This window comes from Eriocheir sinensis, chromosome 15, assembly GCF_024679095.1.
Source record: "Eriocheir sinensis breed Jianghai 21 chromosome 15, ASM2467909v1, whole genome shotgun sequence".
In the NCBI taxonomy this organism is placed as follows: domain Eukaryota; kingdom Metazoa; phylum Arthropoda; class Malacostraca; order Decapoda; family Varunidae; genus Eriocheir; species Eriocheir sinensis.
Window position 1 is genome coordinate 4,900,234 of NC_066523.1, and position 20,046 is coordinate 4,920,279.

The 20,046-nt window shown below is 39.5% G+C and overlaps 1 protein-coding gene across 8 annotated transcripts in view; it reads left to right on the forward strand.

The window, feature by feature from the left end:
• Window positions 1-19,811, forward strand: part of LOC126998803 (ketimine reductase mu-crystallin-like) — a 35,746-nt gene extending 15,935 nt beyond the window's left edge. For 7 of the 8 annotated variants that reach the window (XM_050860883.1, XM_050860882.1, XM_050860881.1 and 4 more), the window contains 8 exons: window positions 3,249-3,466; window positions 4,939-5,086; window positions 6,774-6,852; window positions 10,758-10,852; window positions 12,833-13,025; window positions 13,704-13,805; window positions 14,810-14,914; window positions 15,642-19,811. In XM_050860883.1, the coding sequence (XP_050716840.1) occupies window positions 3,258-3,466; window positions 4,939-5,086; window positions 6,774-6,852; window positions 10,758-10,852; window positions 12,833-13,025; window positions 13,704-13,805; window positions 14,810-14,914; window positions 15,642-15,700 (990 nt within the window). In that variant the 5' untranslated portion in view covers window positions 3,249-3,257 and the 3' untranslated portion in view covers window positions 15,701-19,811. Of the gene's footprint in view, window positions 1-3,248; window positions 3,467-4,237; window positions 4,296-4,938; window positions 5,087-6,773; window positions 6,853-10,757; window positions 10,853-12,832; window positions 13,026-13,703; window positions 13,806-14,809; window positions 14,915-15,641 lie in introns of all 8 variants that reach the window. The other variant, XM_050860885.1, reaches the window with a different exon arrangement.
• The last annotated feature ends 235 nt before the right edge of the window (window positions 19,812-20,046 follow it).

Consider the following 20,046-nt stretch of genomic DNA (forward strand, 5'->3'; position numbering starts at 1 on the left):
AAAGGGTGCCAAGTGTATCCCAGAAAACTATAGACCAGTCAGCTTGACAAGTGTCATATGTAAGATTTTTGAGACTATAATAAGGGAGGAGATAATGACGCACATGAGATCATATAATTTGTTTAGTGAAAAACAATATGGATTTATCCCGGGACGGTCAACGGTGCTCCAACTCATAAAAGTTATGGACAAGTGGACTGAAACTATTGATGATGGTTATGCAATTGATGTAATATATTGCGATTTTATGAAGGCATTTGATAAAGTGGCACATAAAAGGCTTATAAGTAAAATTAACAGTTATGGAGTTGGAAAAGAGTACCAGGAATGGATTACAGCTTTTCTAACACAGAGAAAACAAAGAGTGGTGGTGAAGGGGGAAATGTCAAGTTGGAAGCCAGTGATAAGTGGAGTGCCGCAGGGGTCTGTTCTCGGGCCATTGCTGTTTGTAATATTCATAAATGATCTCCCTGATAAAATATCAAATGATAGTGAAGTATATATGTATGCGGATGATACTAAGATCTTTAGATGCATTAAAGAAGAAGATGACTGTCGGAAGTTGCAGCAAGATGTGTTAGACTTATATTCATGGAGTGAAAAATGGTTATTAAGATTTCATCCAGACAAATGCAAATACATGAGAATAGGAAGAACATCTGTTGAAGATCAAGGATATCACATGGAGAAACAGTTAATGAGGATTACTACAGAGAAAGATGTGGGTGTCATTATAAACAATAAACTAAGTTGTGCTGACCATCTAGTAGAAAAAGTAAATAAAGCCAATAATTTAGTGGGAATAATTAGAAGAACTTTTGTTTCATTGGATTCTGAAATATTTAAATCCTTGTTTAAGGCACTGGTAAGGCCATGCATTGAATACGCCAACCAAGTATGGAGTCCTTACTTGGTGAAAGACATTGAAATTGTGGAAAACGTTCAGCGAAGGGCTACTAGGATGGTGCCTGAACTCAAGGGACTTTCCTACGAAGAGAGACTGAGGAAGCTGAGACTGCCCACACTGGCATATAGAAGAGCAAGGGGAGATCTAATTGAGGCCTATAAGATACTCACTGGGAAATATGATGATGCATGTACCAGAGGAATATTGAAACTTAGAGAAGAAAGCAGGAGTAGGGGAAATTCATTGAAACTGTTTAAGTCAAGATCACGGTTGGATGTAAGGAAGTATGCTTTCCCAAGTAGAGTAGTGAATAATTGGAATCAACTGCCTGAGTGGGTGGTGACGGCAACAACAGTGATTCAGTTTGAATCCAGACTCGATCAATTCTGGGCTAACCAAGATTTGAAATATAATTACAAGGCTCAAATCATCCACCACACACTGCCACAAGTTGTTAACGTAGATCTGGAGTCACAGGCGTAAGCCTCTTCCAGGAGGTCTTCTGTAAGTATCTGGTATCTGTAAGATATTGGTAAAGATGGAGTTTAAGACAATACATGGCACGCTTTATGACTGTCCTCATCTTGTAGCTCTGGGGGGTTTAGAATGTTAAAAACAGGTTGGCAGAGATATTCAACATTACCTTTAGTGATAGTTTGAGGCATAGGATCAGTGCCTCTTCACTATCACAGTCTTATATATTGGTCATATTTATTTTCAAAAATATTTGCACTGTCTACATCTTCTGGGAAACTATTCCATTGGTTGATAACTCACATTGAAGAATTTGTTCCTTTTTGACGTTCCGTGCATTGCTAGCTTCAGGCTGTCTTCAGGTACGTGTTTTGTTGGTTCCGTCCTGCAACTAATAGGATCCCAAGGATTATCTTGAAAATGTGGATCATGTCTCCCTGTTTCCTCCTCTTCTCTATTATTGTTGTTATGGGGCCCATTTAGATGAGTAGTAGTAGTTAAGTTGATATAGGTATACCAATCCCAAATACCTAAAGTAAATAAAAGGACTAATACTTCACCCCTAGATTAATGGTGACAGAATTTGTAGCCTATTGCCACTAAATAAGTAGCTTATCATCCTTATATTAGTAAACTATAATTACGTAGAGTTGGTTTAATTTCATCTGATCTACAAAGCCAAAATTTTGATAAGTGTGGCACATGTGCATTGTTAGTTCATGATTGCATGAAAACCAACTGTTGTGGTAGATATTCAAGATATTTTTTCCATAATGTGTTTGAGTATGTATATACAAAAATCCATATACAAAAATCCTTACCTTATGTAAATCTCAAATATGCCAAATTACATTTAAAATATGCCATACGAGCACACGAAAGACAGTCTTGAGTATCAGTCAGAGATCATACTTGAACGAACTATAACCTTTTTTAGATATCAATAATTCATCTCATCTCAGGTACATATATAGAAAGACTCTATTACTCTGTTGCTCTGTGAGTCCAAATAAAAGATATTCTAATAATTTACTGAATGTAAACCACATGGGTAGTGATATTCAAAACAGCATGAACTATATTGTTGAATGTGATGCTGGGCTGTTTTGAATATCACCTATGTGATTTTCATGCTATACCTTATCAAAACACCTACCTATCATTTGTATCTACACAGCCAAATGCCTTATTATGAACCTGAAATGAGATAACTTATAGGTATTTGATCGACTATAGCTGATTTGAGTATGATCTAACTACCTATACTGTTTGATACTTCAGCTTGACCTTTGTGTTTGTAGGGCATATTACTGATGCAAATTGGCATGTTGGGGATCTATGTAAGAAGGTGTGAGGGTTTTTGGCATACACAAACATTCCAATATATTACTGAAAAAATATCATGAATATTTATCACTACAGTTGATTTTCATGCAATCACAAACTAACAATGCACATGTGCCACATCAATGCTTGTGAGTGGACAGATGGAATGAAACCAATTTTATCTTTGACATGAAGGAATAGGTGGTAAGATCTCAGACACCACAGGGCAGAGTGGCCTGGACCTGTTGATCTCCTAATTGGTTTAATTGTCCCTTACTGGAAATGAGAAAGAAAAGTCTATTGAAGTGTAAAAATTGATCACTATTTCGATGTCCATATTGTAAGGATGTGTGCCATTGCTAAAGAGGCATAAAACTTTTTACCTTTGCTACATAGGTAGAACATGAAACTTGACACACACCCCATTTTTAATTTTAGAACGTCTTTCACCTTCACCTAAAGATGTGGTGTATTGCCACAAGCCTTGTTTTTTTATCATCACTGCTACTACTGTATGATCAATACTTTTATCTGTTTACAGAAGACAAAAATGAGCACTTCAGCAAGCTCCGTTGACAAGAACTCATCAAATGGGTGGATAAAGTTAATTACCAATGATGAGGTAAATAAAGTGCTGACATGGGAAGTTCTGATACCAGCAATTAGACGGGCCTTGGTTGCTGTCAGCCAAGGCCCTAACCATCCTGATGGAGCCATTCAGCCACTTCGCTCCTTTATGCCTTTACCTAAGCAGCAAGGGTAAGACTGATATTTTTTGCAGTAAAGTCAGCAGCTCAAAGGAAAAAACAAATGAGTGGCTAGAAGAGAGGGTCAACTTGGATGGAGAGATGTTTGATAGTACCCTCTTGAAAGAGTTCCAGTAGTAGGCAGGAGGAAATACAGACAAAGGAAGGCTGCTCCAGAGTTTATCAGTGAAAGAGATAACTATTGCTTGAATGACACTCCCATGAGTAGGTTTAGGTGCGAGAGGGATTTAGTGGTGGTGGTGAGCTCTGATCTTTGTTCAATGGCACAATGCATTCAAGCTAGAAATCGTGCAAACTGGGTACTGGGGATCATTTTAAGGAATGGAAGCAATAGAAGTGCCGATCATCCTTGAGCTATATTTAAGTCTTTCATCATATGGCAAGTTTCTTAACCCATGCATCATTTTAGTCATCCTTCTCTGTACTGATTTTAACATTTAGATGTCCAGAACTGTCCCACATAATCAAGATAAGGTCTAACTAATGTTAATGATATTAATGAGACCCTGTAATTAAATGTCTGATTCCCAATAACTGAAAGTCATGAGTCCCTTTAAATAAATGTCTGATTTTATCTAAATGTGCATGTAGTTTAATGATTGAGTCACTTATTGAATGTCTTGAGTGCCTTTAATTAAATGCCTGAGTCCATTTAACTAAATGTCTGAGTTTTTAATTTTATTTCTTCTTATTTACTTATTTATTATTATCCATTTTGTTATTTTATTTATTTATTTATTTTTTTTTAACATTTCTGCCTAAGGCGCCAGAAGGCTTTCTTGGAAGGGACTGATGGTCAGCCCCAGCCCATTGTGGTGCAGGCAAGTGTTTCTATAGTGGCACCATCATGTTGGTTCATGCTGCCCCCCAGAGTGCAACAATGACCCCCTCTTCTAGAGAATCTAGAGTCCCTCCCTCAATCCTTCCCTCATACACTCTCTTAATGAATTCATTCTCCATTCTCATCACATTTCCAAACCATCTCAGCACACCATGCTTCACCCTCTCCACCACTCCACAATCCACTCCTTTCTCTGTCACCTATACTTGCTTTCATTACTTTCTCCATTCAATCCTAAAACACCACATGCACCTCTTGTATAACTCTTTTCCACTACACGTATTCTCGATTGCTGTGCTGCATTCCATGTCCACGTCTCTGATGCATATGACAGAGTTGGCAGGATAATACTGTTCCTTATTCCCCTCTTTACCTCCATGCTCACACTTCCTTTCATACTCTCTCCAATGCACCCACCACCTGTCTGTCCTTTACTGCTCTTTCCCTCACCTCACCTTCCATACTTCCATGCTTACATAAAACTGTCCCTAAATATTTAAACTCAATGTACTGCATTTACATAGCATATACATAATATAGCAGGTGAAACAAGAATGAGATTAAAGTGAATACTGGAGCATACAGTATTTGTTATTGTTAATTGTTCTTGTTATTGTTTCCAGAGGAATGCTTTTGATGCCAGGACTTGTGAATGATGAGGCTCTAGCAGTCAAGATACTAACTTTCTTACCGAAAAACAGTGACCATGGACATAACACTCACTCATCTAATATACTGTTGCTACATGAAGATACTGGGCTCCCTGCTGCAGTAAGTATGATGGTCTAATCATGATTTCCTCCTCCATAAATGAGAAATTGTGGTAGTAACAATATGTATAGCTTTTCTAAAAGCTTTGAGAAATAGTAAACCTCATGAACCTTCCAGTGAGACACCATATGCTGTCAAAGACTTTCTTTCTCAATTACCTGAACTACCTTACTTAGTAGGTTACAGATCTATAATAGGTTTTAAACATTAGGTCATAGAAATTAAGTCTTAATATAACAATAAGAAATTAAGTCTTAAGATAACAATAAGTCACTAGCATGTCAGTAATTTTCTCGTGAGGTCGGTAAGTTGTGGTCACAAGAAGAAAAAGAGCGTATCAGCTCATCGGTTTAGTAGCTATCCGTGTGTTTATTCCAGTACCACAATGAGTTCCACGAAGCTAGATAAGCTTGGAATAACCAGGTTGAGCAGGTCTTGGACTTGAGTCTTGTCCAAGCATAGCCACTGCATTATCATGGCTGGGTCCTCACTGCTAATCGTGACATTTAATTAACGGTAGCAAGCTGTAACACACTCTCCCTTTGTCTCTGAGCTAACCACTCACGAACCAACAAATGCTTTCTCTTAATTTTTTTATTTTTCTTCAGCAAACACCACAAAGCAAACTCTGCAACATCTGGATCCATTGTTATTTTTGCATTTCAGCTGATATATCCCAGAATCCAACAGTCCTCTGTGTGACCAAACTTGAGGATAAATTTGAGGCAGAAAATTGTTGGGAGATAATTTTGGTGGGAAATTCCCAAGAAACTAGCTTGTGTGACCATGCCTTTAAGCTGGTGTCACACTGGGCCTTTTTCCTCCAATCCAATGGCAATAGAGGCGACTGGCAACCCCAACTTTTCCAGGTGTGCGGCACACACGGCCAAGCTTGGTTGTCCATATTCACAAGGTAAACAAAGCAGTCGCCCTGTATCGATTAAATAGTGAACGAATTAGCTCTGCCAGTCTACTTTACGAGTTTCTTGGTTGGCCATTTTCCACTGCTCCTCACTCCTCAGCCACTACCGTTGTCTCTTTGTTTACATACAGCCATGCGGTTTCTCGTACCTCCAGCCGTTTTCCATCCGTATGGACAACCGACAATTCACTCCTGGTTGGGCGCAAGGGCAAACGTGGCTGCCAGTAGCCCCAACAGTTGGAGGAAAATGGCCAGTGTGACACCACCTTAAGGAATCGCGCATGACGCCGACGGTAGGTAGACGTGATCCATACATATCAAAGCAACGCGAGACTCAGGGCGATAATGCACGAAAGTCAGCATGGTAAGAATTTAGGATTGAGCGCGAAACACAAGGATCACAAAACTCGGGAGGGTACTGTATTACACAACATGTTGCAATTTGGATTTCATTACTGTGTTCAGCAAGTTAAGACAGTTCATACAATATGAATAAACAACAACAAAAAAAAAAAAAGCTGTATTTACCCATATCTAGGGACCATTTGGTGAAAACAATGTCGTTTGAGAGTTAAGTAACATAGGGAAAAAAACTGAAAATATTATTTAACACATGACTTCACCTTTCCCCCTATCAGACTCAGCATTTCACCATAAACCCCCTCTCCCCCAACCTCATAACAGTAACCCTCTATGAACATGGGTAAAAGTTGTAAAGAGAAAGACATATAATTATACATCATGAAATATATCAATGCTTTTCAGTTCTTGCAAGGGGAGGTCATCACAGCCCTCAGAACAGCTGCATCATCTGCAGTTGCTACACATGAACTGAAAGTAAAAGGTTTGTTATCCTCTTGTCCATAAATAAAAATTTCAAAACTTATCTGAATTTGTACTTTTTGACTTGGCACTGATATTGTAAGCTTTGTGAACAAAACAATAGTTACCAAATAGTTGCCAAATGTTGCATTACCTGTAGACATAATCTTGGCTTATAGGAAGTTTACAGATCAAATAAGGTGTTGCTGAAGGGCTGTGAGAGTCTAACGGATCCTACTCGCCCTGGCAATCTCGTGTGATAATGAGGAAACTCACAACAGCCATCATCATTGTTGTGGTTTTGGATTTGATCTTTGTGTGGGATTTGCCAATACCAGGGTGTCATTTGTATGGTTTGTCATGTTCATGTCATGATAAAAAAAAGTTGGGTTCCTTAACCCTCTTTACCTCTTCTTTGTCTCTTTAATCTTCAAACGTAGTTTTTCCTCTTTTACGTGTATTTACCCTATTTGCATGTACCTATTTGTAGTATACAGGGCCTGAACTCAAGCTCAGATAGTCCTGTCTCCCAATCTACATTTGTCCAACTTTTCCTTCATTTTATGGACACTGCTCATTTCAACAATGTCTTTGCTTAGTCCATTACATGTATCCACACTCCTGTATGGAAAACTGTACTTTATTATGTCTTTCAAACAAGTCCCCTTCTTCAGTTTCTATCTGTGTCCTCTTAGTTGCCTCCCCCCTTCTGTCTCAATAAAATCACTTCTGTCAAACACGTCCATTCCTCTTGTATGCCTGTACAATGCTATCAGGTCTCCTCTATTCCAGTGTTGGTAAGCACAGTTCCTCTAATCTAGTTTCATATGGCAGGCTTGCTAGTTCTGGTACCATTTCAGTTGCAATTCTTTGAATCCTTTCAAATTTCCTTATGTCCTTTTTCTTGTGTGGTGACCAGACAACTGCCGCATGCATACTCTAGCCTTGGGCTAATCAATGTTGTTATTATTTTCTTCATTGTGTCCCTATCCAATTAGTGAAATGCCACTAATGTTTTGCAGCAGTTGATATGTTTCTTTGAATATCTGGTTTGTGTGCTTCTCAAGTGTCAGTGTATCTTGTATTATAATTCCTAAGTCTTTTTCTTCCTTGCCTGTGTCGATGATTGTCCCTCCCATCTTATACACACACCACTTGGTCTATTTTCACTCCCGCCCATTTTCATTGTGACTCTTATTTTTCATTGAACTCCATTTCCCATTTTTTACTCCTTTTATGTATTTCATTTAAATCTTCCTGCAGTTTGTTACAATCATCTTCATCTCTTATTTTTCTAAGCAGTTTGGCATCATCTGCAAACATACTCATGGAACTCTTTACTTTTTCTGACATATCATTTATACACATTAAAAATGTTATGGGTGCTAACACTGATCCCTGTGGAACTCCACTAGTGGCCATTCTCCATTCTGATATTTCATCTTTCAACACAGTTCTCATTTCTCTGTTTGTCAGGTAATTTTTCATCCATCTGTCATTTTTCTCCCTAATTCTCCTCTATGTTCTAGTTTCCACAGCAATCTTTTATGTGGAACTTTTATCAAGTGCCTTTTTTAGGTCCAAAAATATGCAGTCTGTCCATCTGTCTCTCTCCTGTACTATATCTATTACTTTTGAATAAAAACATATTAGATTTGTGACACAAGCTTTACCTTGTCTGAATCCAAATTGACTTTAATTTATTTTCTTCTCTCTTTGCAGATGGTCCACCCACTGTCTTTTAATTATTTTCTCACACAGTTTGCACATTACACTTGTGAGAGAAATTGGTCTATAGTTCAGAGGCTCTTATTTATTTCTGTTCTTATACAGTGGGACCACATAATACCCTCTTCCATTGCACTGGGACTTCTTCAGTCTTAATCAAACAACTTATAATGTCGTGAATTGGTTCTAGTAACTGTTTACTGCACTTTTTCAGGACTTGGTCTGATATTTCATCTGGACCCATTGCCTTCTTACCATCTAGTGATTCTAATAGCCCCAGTATGTCTTCTTCATCCACTTTTATATTTTCCATTCTTTTGACACTTCTCTCCTCATCCCTCTCTTCATATTCTGCCTCTTGGGTAAATACTTTCTGAAAGTTTTCATTTAATATTTCACAGATTTTCTTTGCATCCTCATAGATTTGGTCACCCACTTTGATCATATTCACAGCTTCTTTCTTCCTTAATTTATTATTTATATGTCTTTAGAAAGTTTTGCGTCCTTACATTTTTCTATAATATTCTTTTCATACTTTTTTTCTTCTCACTCAGTGTAATTATATTTAACTTGTCTATAGCTTTCCCTATTTACAGTGTTGGGCATAGTGGCACTACTAGTAGCGCCGCTACGTAGCGAAGCTACTTTTTAAGTAGCTGTAGCGGTAGTGCCACTCTTTTTTAGAAAGAACGGCAACAACGGTAGCAGCGCTACATTTTTAGGTAAGGCTAGTCACTACTCGTTGCTCGGGGTGGACCAACTGTGTACGTGATGAAAACGCGAATGGAACGTTTACAGATCAGTGGGCTGAGCCACAACCCGTCACTCTTGTCAGTCACCTAACGCTCGCTCAGTAGTGAATCTGCAACTGGAGGTGTGGCTGGCTGCCTACCTGTGGACAGTAAGGGATTAGTCACTCGTGAATATTCCTGATCATAGCTCACGAAGCCTTGGAAACTAGTAAAAACTGGTTGAGTTAAGTAGCACAGCAGAGGGAGGTGAGTGAATCTTCTAGCCTCACGTATAGGAAGTGTAAAGCGCTCTATCAAGGACGTGGAATGTAAAAATATCTGTAAAAGAGAATTATGTTTTTTCAGTATTTATTGTTCACAAGTAGCGGTAGCGGCAGTAGTAGCGGTAGTGCACTACATTTAAAAATGAGTATCTGAAGCGGTAGTGCCACTACAATTTGACTGAAGTAGTAGTAGCAGTAGTGCCACTACTTTTAGCAGGTAGTGTGCACAACACTGCCTATATATGGCATTCCTTCTCTTTTTTAAGTATCTCCATGCTCTATCTTTATTTTTCTTTGCTTCGAGACATCTTGTATTAAACCACTTTTATTTCCCCCATTTTCTTAATCACATAGTAAGGTACCCACTTTACTACACCTTCATTATAAGTTTTAAAGAAGTAGTCATATTTTCGTTGTACTTTTCACAGCTTTTTTATTTGATCAATTTATGCTATCAAAAAAAGTTCGCAAATCATTATACCTAGCTTTGTTGTAATTTCTTCTTTTGTCTTTATGGTTCTCTAATCCAGTCTCTTCACATTCTTCATCTATTTTTATTTGTTAAACTTTATGGTCACTTTTTCCCAGTGGACACTCATGTTGCACTTCACTTAACAAGTTGGTAAAAATTAAGTCCAATTTTGCTGGTTCATCTTCTCTAAACCTCATCTCTTTCTTTACCCACTGTGTAATGAGGTTTTCTGTTGTCAATTTTTCTTTCACCTTCCACATCAAACTTTTCCCATTAGACATTTTTACAGTTAAAATCTCCTGTTAATATTACATTTTTGCTATTTCTAGTAACATCCTCTAATGCTTTACTTGTTCAGTAGAACCTCATTTATCCGACACTCCAAACAATGGCAAATATCTGGGGCCTGAATTAACAAAACTTACTTTTTTTTACGTGCTGCCTGTAGTGCCTGTAGTCTTTCTTGGGGGGCCCTTACATAGTGGCAAACAAACACTATCCAAGATACACCTTGCTGCTTCCTTCTAGCAAAAAAGTCAATTACTGAAAGCAATCTAAATGTTTTAGTAGAAAATTTGTATCTATTCTAACTTGTTGCTGTTATAAAAAAATATTATTCTGGAAACTTACTGGTGAGATCCTTTTGTATTGTTATTACTGATTCTTTTAAATATTACAATTAATATTATTATCATTCTTGCCATCTAATCAGGAGGGTGTAGCAGCTGGACAGTTGCAGTTTTAGGTGCTGGGGTGCAAGCAGCATCTCATGCTAGAGCCATGGCACACATTCTTAAGCTCAAGAAGGTTAGTATTTTAAACCATTATTTGCTCTTAAACTAAGTAGGTAAGTTTTTTGTTGTCCATTTTCTTATGCATATACGGTAGGAACCTACTGTACAGAGAATCCTTCAGAAAATGTAATTTACATTCTTTGGAAAGACAGACTGTGTGGAGAGGAGATTTTAAATGGATTAAGGGGATTGATAAGAGGGATTTAGACAAAGTACTCATGTTAAAATTCATGTATGGACATGCACCAGTGGATATAAGTTGGATAAATTCAATTTCAGGAAGAAAATAGATCAGAACTGGTTAGTGTAAACAATGATGGATGAGTGGAACAAACTTAGTAGCTGTGTAGTTGAGGATAACACAATTGAAAGCTTTAAATTGAGGTCAGGTGTGTATAAGGATGGGAAGGAAATTTTGTAAATAACCAATTTTCAGAAACTCCCATGTCTAGACCCAAGAGTAAAAGAATCCAATTGACTCTGCTACAGAATAGACGTGATAAAGAGGATTGAAGCAAGAGGGAAGTCTGCAGTTGGTCAGTCCCTTAACCTGAACATGTCTACAATTTGTGACCGTCGCGCACGTATAAATGTACGTCTTCACAGGCAACACCCCCTGAACGTGCCTGTACTTTCGCAGGAGAGGCTTACATTACTGAATCGTATAGATCTTGGCCTCCTCTTTCCAATGGTGTTTTTGTTTTTTAGCTGTGATGAATAGTTTTTGAGATACAACGGTTAAAAGAGCGAGCACTAACATCACTTGCTGGTGGTGCTAAAAGCTCGCTGCGAGTGCCAGTTGCACTCACAGCAAAAAACACCCCCTGAACATGCCTGTACATTCGCAGGAGAGGCTTCTGAATCATCCAATAGATTTGTTTTTTTTTCTTTGCTTGCTGATGAATAGTTTTTGATGGTTAAAAGTTAACAGCTTAACGCTAATATCACTTGTGGCAAGGTGCTCGCTGCGAACTGCCAGGAGAGGCTTACATAACCGAATCTTGTAGATCTTGGCATCCTCTTTCCAATGGTGTTTTTGTTTTGTAACTGTGATGAATAGTTTTTTAGATATAGCGGTTAAAAGAGATCCACTTCCCCCGCTGGGGTGCCCGAGCGCACCTGAGGGGATAGTCTTGTTGCGAGCGCTTAGCAATGAAAGGGTTAATCATTACCAAGACCTTCTTTGTTATGGAACGGTTGCTAGAAGAATATATCTGGAGGCAAAAAAGGAATAACGTGGCTTCGTCAACCATGGAGATTCAGCAGCAGGCAATGAAATTCTTCAAAGTCACGTCTGAGAAGTACCCTTTAACCCATCAGAAGAAATTCACTGCATCAACTTGCTGGCTGTCATCTTTTGCAAAGAGGGAGCACTTTAAGAACAACTGGTTCACAGGGGAACAGGCAACTGCTGATTAAGTGAAGGCTGAGAAATACCCTAACATATTTAAGGAGGCTGTTGAGGAGGGTAATCTCACTCCTGAGCAAATTTTCAGCACGGATGAGACAGTACTCCACAGGGAATAGGTAGGAAGACACCTACCGAAACGGGTGTAAGCCACTCCCGATGAGGTATATACGAGAAGCAAGGAGGGTGGTGCAAGCCCTCCAAAGACCCTTCCCGTGTCCTCATTTTCCGTTCCCCTATTGTCTCATCAACACCAGAGAGTAGTTCAGCATTCTCTAAAGACAGATCCTCTCTTTCCACACCACAATACATACACGCAACACACACCATTTCCCCAAATTTTTGCCAACTTTAAATCAGTAAATAATAAAGTGTTTTAACCAGTAACATATACCCTGTTTATAACCAAATATTGTGGTGATGGGGAGCATGCTGATGACTTGACAATTATTACAGCAATCAACTGCTAAAAGGACTTACATTTGGAATGCTGAGAACCACCTCCATCTATAGCCACATTTCTACTTCCTCTCCATTATCAGAAATGATTAATGTCAAATCTACTACACTATATTTCTCTTTCAGATTATAGTATGGGCACGGAGAACAGAAGCAGCAGAAGAGCTATGTAGTACTTTGCGTGCTGAAGGAATACCTGCAGGAACTGCCCACACTGTGGAGGAAGCAGTTAAGGAGGCAGATGTAATAAATTCTTGCACCGGAACAACATCTCCAATTTTGAAATTGGAATGGATTAAACCAGGAGCCCACATAAACAGTAAGAGGGAATGAATGAGTGAGTGAGTGAGTATACTGCTCTTGTGTGTGCCAAAGCTAAGCTCCTCCCACCTCTGGTCATGTCACTGACAAGTACAAGCTGTGACTTACTGAAATTCCTTATGACCCAAACTCTATCTCAGGAATATTGTAGTGCAGCGACTAGCCTGATGGGCGAGCCATCCATAACTCCCTCTGCGAGGGGGGTACCTCTTTGGCTGACTGGTTAAGGAATAGCTCTCCCGTCTCGCTGGTTGCGAACTCGCGGGTTCAATCCCTGGCGCCGGCAAAACTTTTCCTTGTCTGGATTAATTTCTTGTGTGTTTCGTTACACGCAGTGGTCGTGTGGGAGTGTAGTAAAGAGAATAATTCTGGCATTTCACTGGTGGCAAAGCGGTGGTTCTGTTCCCACAAACTCACTGGGTGTCATCTTTGCCTCCTTCAGTGGGATTGTCTCTTAAAGGAACAGCCAGTTGAGCAGGCCGTTTAAAATCTTATGTGTTAAGAATTCTGTTTGTTACTTTTGTGTATTTTTTTTAATAACTATAACCATTATGACTTACACAACTTTAGGAATTGCTTGCATGTACTTATCTTTTATAATTGGATTTTCTCTAATTATTTTAAGTGTTATTTTTTTGTTCAGTAAATGAATTACAGCATTTCTTTATGACAATAGGTGTTGGTGCTCCACGTCCAGATCAGCAGGAGATGGAAGAGAACCTAGTTCATGCATCTACCATATACACGGACAGTTATGAGGCCGCCTACAAAGAGTCAGGTGAGAGAACAGAACACTTGATCAACAAAGAGCAGAACTATTTAGCTTTATTTTGCGGGATATTTAACAATTAATAATAACTCAAATAACCAAACTTATTGATTATGGGAAAAAGTAGTGGTTGGGTTTGGAGCTTTGAGCCTCAACCTCAGTCCAGTTTTGCCAGGCAGCAGGACAACATGGCAAGCTACAAAGCATGCTACAAAGGTATGTGAAATTTTCCGAGATCTCAATGTCCGCGCCACTCGCATGAACAGACTGTACTGTTCTTTTTCATTTCTTTTCCTATCTCCCTTTCCCTTCTTCTTTTCACCCTCTTTTGCTTTTATCTATCTTTCTTTTCCCATTCCTCTTCTTATTTACTCTCATCTTAGCTTTCTTTTCTTCTTTCATTCTCTTCTTCCTTTTCTCTCTCCCTTTTTCCTCTTTTCGCTCTCATTTGCTTCTGTTTATCTTTCTTCTTCCATGTCAAACATTTTGTCAAGAGTGGTAGCGGGAGAGCATTGTGCGGCGTTGCCAGACAGTGTGACCATGTGCCATAGAACTGTGTGTGTTCTCTCTCTCCTCACATCTGGCGTGATGCTGTGGTGCAGCATCACCACAACAGTGTGACACCTCTCATTTGTTTGTGTGTGTTTTTGTAATGCTGCAGTGCTGCTACAGCAATGCCACATAGTGTGACATTGGCCTTAGCTGGAGATGCCCATAGCTTAAGTTATCAAATAGCACATCAAATATGAGCTTTTCTTTATGTCTTTATAAACTGTGCTCCTGCTTAAACATCTTGTTTAGTTAGTAAATAAAAACCCATACTGGCAGACGATAGAGACTCTATCATCTGCCAGTGTGAGTTTTTATTTACATCAAGAATATCACGTCAGTGTGATTAGCCCATTCTACCTTGCATAGTTAGATTATTCTACCTTTACATGTATTAGAAAGTTATTTAGGTTAGGAATACTTTTAGTATCTCAAAGCACTAAGATACTCTTACCTGGTTCTAGGAGATGTTATCAAGTCGAAGGCTACAGTATTTGCAGAGATTGGTGAAGTTATACTTGGAAAGAAGCCAGTTCTTCATGAAAAGACAACCATATATAAATCTCTTGGTAGGTGGATGCAGTTCTTTTTTCATGGCTTACAAATTTAACAAAATTTTACTTCTGTTTAAATAATAGAATGAAAAGAATGCAAGTTTGTTGTGACTGGACCTTAAAGGTTTTTCGTCTCATTAGGCAGATTGAAGAGGACGGATGGATAAAGGAAATACTCATAAATTTAAAGCTATTGGCTTAGGCAGAGCCATGAAATTGATAATGGAAAGTGAGCAATTTTGGGGAAAATGTCAGAACATTGTCGTATGGTGAGAACCTATTTCACGTTACATCTCTGTCCTTTAGGGGTCAAATTCTATTGCGATGTTGCCTCTTTCTATCTTCTGCTGCTATTTTCATGCTAACTGCTCTTCTGATCTTGTTATCGTCATCCCTTCACCCCTCCACAGCCCCACTTCATACAACATTCTACTCTCTCATTCTAATGGTATCCAAATCCTTCATGCAAGAGTTCACCAGCATATTCATTCTCTCGTCCTTTCATTGGTAAACTTTGGAACAGCATTCCTTCACATGTTTTTCTTCTTGTCTATGTCTTACCTATGACTTTCCATGGGGTTGTATCAAGACCTGTCCAAATGATATAGATTCTCTTGTGACTACTTCAGCTATTCTCTTTTTACAGGAGCAGTGCTTAGCAAGCCTGTTTTCCCATTAGGCTGCTTTCTTTAATGTAAAATAAATCTTTTTGTCAATTTAATATATATTTTTTGTTTGTTAGGTATTGGTGTGCTGGATGCTGTGGCTGCTCAGATTGTCTACAACCAACTGATGGTATGAATTCCATTTGGGTGGGGCCCGTGCTTCCCTACAGGACTGCTGCATCACCCCCAACACATTATTCTCTCTCACATATCAGCTATTTACTATTTGAAATTGGGTACAAAATATTCGGTATACCAAAGGCTAGATTTGACTGCTATGGCCAGGGGACTTCCCAAGTGGGCCCCGTCTAATCGGACTTCATAACTGAGTTGGACTAAAGTTGATTCCAAAAGCCGTAACATTACCAGGTTTTTAACATCCAGCTGTATTACAAGTCAAACCCGAAGGACTTTGGGAAGTTTGGGTATGAGGATCATCAGGTGTTGGCATTACCAATGGCATTCTTAGGTTGAGTTCAGTCAGCTTACTGGAACGATCGGAAGAGATGTATAAGGTGCCTTCCCGCCCAAAGGCCACTTCCCTATGAATGAAAACTGAACATTTTCATCCATTTCTTCACAATGACACTCATTAATGTTTTTTCATGAAATTATCATTAAACTGTGGTACCCTTGTGAGTATGAGGCATCATGTGACAACACACAACAGCAGCAGTAGCAGATTTGTGTATGACCACTGTGCATGATATTAGGGGTGTTCACGATGCTTTCAAAGCTGTCACCATGTTAAGATGGTGTGTCGTATGGTTATTAGCCAAGGTTTCAAGAGACCAATCAAACACAGGAGTGCAGTGCTATTACAGAGAATGAAGTGCCATTTGGACTGCATAAGAAAAAACATACACAGGGAGGATTTGGTTAAACACACATTATGAGTAATATTACATTCTATCCTTATTTGAGCATCTGTATGATGTTTGTTTTATGTCATTATCCTTTTCTAACAAAATGATAACAATATCATAAAGCTCTGCATGCTTTAAAATCCTCTAGAAGCTTACATAAAATGTAGCCGTTGGCCTCAGAGAATTGTGTATGGTTGACAGAGGGGGCACGCTCTCCTCCTAGAAATGCCAATCTCAGACCTCCAGCCATCTTTCTTACCCTGATTTATAACTACAAAAACAGCATTGCCAATGTAAATGGCATTTTAAATTGAAGTTATTAAAAATAATTACATGTTTTGGTTGTGAATAATGGATTTCGATGATTTTGATAACTTCATTCATCTGTTCGTCGTCGTTCATTAGTCTGGTCAGGGCAGTTAATGTAGTGCACTGCTACTGGTAACATGTAACCCAGTGCAACCAGCCGCATGGTCGGGTAGTCGGTGGGTAAATCGGCAATCCCACTGGTTTTCTTTTGGACCAATGAGGAGGGTGTGCAGGACTGCCAGGTGGATTAAAAACAAGACCATTCTAAGGGCAGATGAACTCATATTTATCAGAGTCAATGGCCATCCAGTCCCAGCTATGGGTGAAATAGCAGGTGGTAAACCTCACAGCCCTCCTGCAGCCTTGTAGGGTTTGCCTTTTTTGTTCAGGCAAGGGCTAGGGCTACCACTTAAAATAGGTGGTTGGTTTAGCAAGGGCATGCACCCGGAAAATCTTGCACCAAAAACTGAAAATGGCTCAATTTACGAGCCATAAAACGTCCAGCCGCTCAGGAAAAGTGAAAACCGACGTTAAATGAAATGATGATGATATGTTCATCGCATCAGTTGGTACCCTGTACCCCCTGCCACTGGCCTGTGATATAAGTGACTTGTAATGTTGACCCGATCGGTCCTCCCCAAACAAACCCTATAGGGACCCGAAGACAATTGGATTTGACTTGTAATAGCCAATTAATCATACTAAATGCCTTAAATGGACTGAAACCACTGTAAAACTAGCTATAGAACTATATGTTGTGTATGTATGTATATACCATCTTGCATAGCTATCTTTACCTTTTCCATCTGTACGGACAACCAACAACTCACTCCCAGTTGGGTGTACGGGCAGCTAAGGTTGCTGCAAGGTCCAATGGCTGGAGAACACCCAGTGTAACACCACCTTCAGTCCATGTTGTACACTCACACAGGTAGTACCCTTGCACTTATGTCCACTTATGTTTGTACTCTGGTGTGCGATCTTTGTGTTTTCGGCACTATATTATTATAGTTTATATTTATATTATTATACCATATTATTTATATTAATTATTATTGCTACTTGTTAGTAAAATTACTTATTTTGCATAAAATAACATGTAAAATGATTTTTATTAATATTTTTGGAATATGGGACACAATAATGGGATTCACATTAATTTAAATGGGGAAGTTCGTTTTGGTTTAGAGTTTTTTGGTTTGCGAGCAAAGTTTTGGAACGAATTTAGCTCATAAAGGTATGACAATGTATATGCATATACAGTCATACCTCGGTTTATGAGTTGAATTCGTTCCAGAATTTGGCTCGCAAAAATCAGAACAAATTTCCCCATTTAAATTAATGGGGATCCCATTGATGCGTCCCATATCCCCAAAAAATATTAACAATCATTTTACATGTTATTTTATACAGAATAAAAGTAATTTTACTAACAAAAAGCAATGATAAATAATTATGAGAAAGTATAATATTATAAATTTAAATAATATAAGTAATATAGTATAATATATAAATAATATACAGTACCCTCTCAAGTTTCATGCTATCCGAGTTTCACGATCCTTGAGTTTTGCGGTTAGTCCTTAATTCTTACCATCCCGACTTTCGCGCATTATCACCCCGAGTTTCACGCTGCTTTGACATGTACAGGTCACGTCTACTTACCATCGGCGTCACGCACGCTACCTTAAAAGGTAGTATCACACTGGACGTTTTCTTCCAAACATTGTGGCTATGGCAAGAGAGAGAGAGAGAGAGAGAGAGAGAGAGAGAGAGAGAGAGAGAGAGACTTATTGACACGTAAACCGCATTTGAACTTCCCGCTGCCTCCTCACTGTCGTGTTTGGTTCAACTCGGCACAGCCTCAATACCACGGAGCCCCTGACTGGAGAGGAGGTGTGTAGCTTCACTCTGGTTATGAGCCCCGGCCTCTCATGAAAGGTGAGATAGAGAGGATGAAAATTAGGAGAAAGGAGAAGGGTGTGGGGAGGGAGGGTCAGAAATTAGACTCAGGTCAGGGCTTTGGTCAGGTCATGTCCATACCTGTCACACACACACACACACACACACGAGGGGAAATGAGAAGGATGGGGCAGAAAGTAGTCAGATCAGGGCTTTCATAAAAACATGACCTGACTCAGGTCAGGTCATGTCCTGACTTGACACACACACACACACACACACATGCAGAAAGGGAATGAGAATGGTGTGGGGAGGGAGGGGCAGAAAGGAGAATCAGATCAGGGCTTTGATCAGGATATGACCTGACTCAGGTCAAGACATGACCTGACTCTCACTTCTGCCCCTACCTCCACCCACCCTTCTCATTTCCCTTTCTATGTGTATGTGTGTGTGTGTGTGTGTGTGTGTGTGTGTCATGACATGACCTGACTCTCCCTTCTGCCCCTCCCCCCCCACCCCCTCCTAATTTCCCCTTATGTGTGTGACGCACACCCGGAAAACTTGCCGGTTGCCCAAGCTGACACCAAAGCGATGGGAAGAAAAAGGTCCAGTGTGACACCAGCTTACAGACAACTGACAACTCGCTCCTGGATGGGCGTACGGGCATTGCCAGTAGCCACAACGGTTAGAGGAAAACGGTCAGTGTGACACCACCTTAAGGCAGTGAGGCCGCTGATTGGGTTAGCGCCGGCGATGACGTCATCGGACTCCTAGCGAATCACGCGTGTTTTCAGAGCTCAGCCAATCGTAAGGGTTCATCTGTGGCTTTAAAACGACCCGTTCTCTCTTCCTGTTTTCTTCCTTTTTCCAAGGTAGGACGTATTTTGCGATAACAAGGGAGTAAAGGAGGGAAAAAAGTGAGCTCCGGGGGGCAGCATGAGCCAATTATAATGGCGCCACTATAAATAGTTGCACCATGGCGGGCTCAGGGCCAACCATCAGGCCCAGATGGATAGTATACTGGCGCCATAGGCCAAATGTAAAAAATAAATAAAAATAGAAATCTCCATGGGTCAGAACAAATAAGTGCTTTTTCAGTGTTTTCAATACCTGGAGTTTAGTGCTATACCTTTGGAACGAAGCGAGCGTGAAACTCGAGAGGACGCTGTAGTGCTGAAAACAAAAAGATAGCAAACTAGAGCACAAACATACATGGAAACAAGCGAGTTCCTCCAATTAGTTTGTTATATTGTGGGTTTACTAAACTAGGGGTTTTACTGAAAATATCTGATTTACATATACCCTTTTTCTGACCTCTACTTTCATTTCAATCTCCACTATAGTTTTCTTTTGCAGTACTCTACACCTTTCCAGACACTTGTAATAAATTCAGAACCTCTTAAAG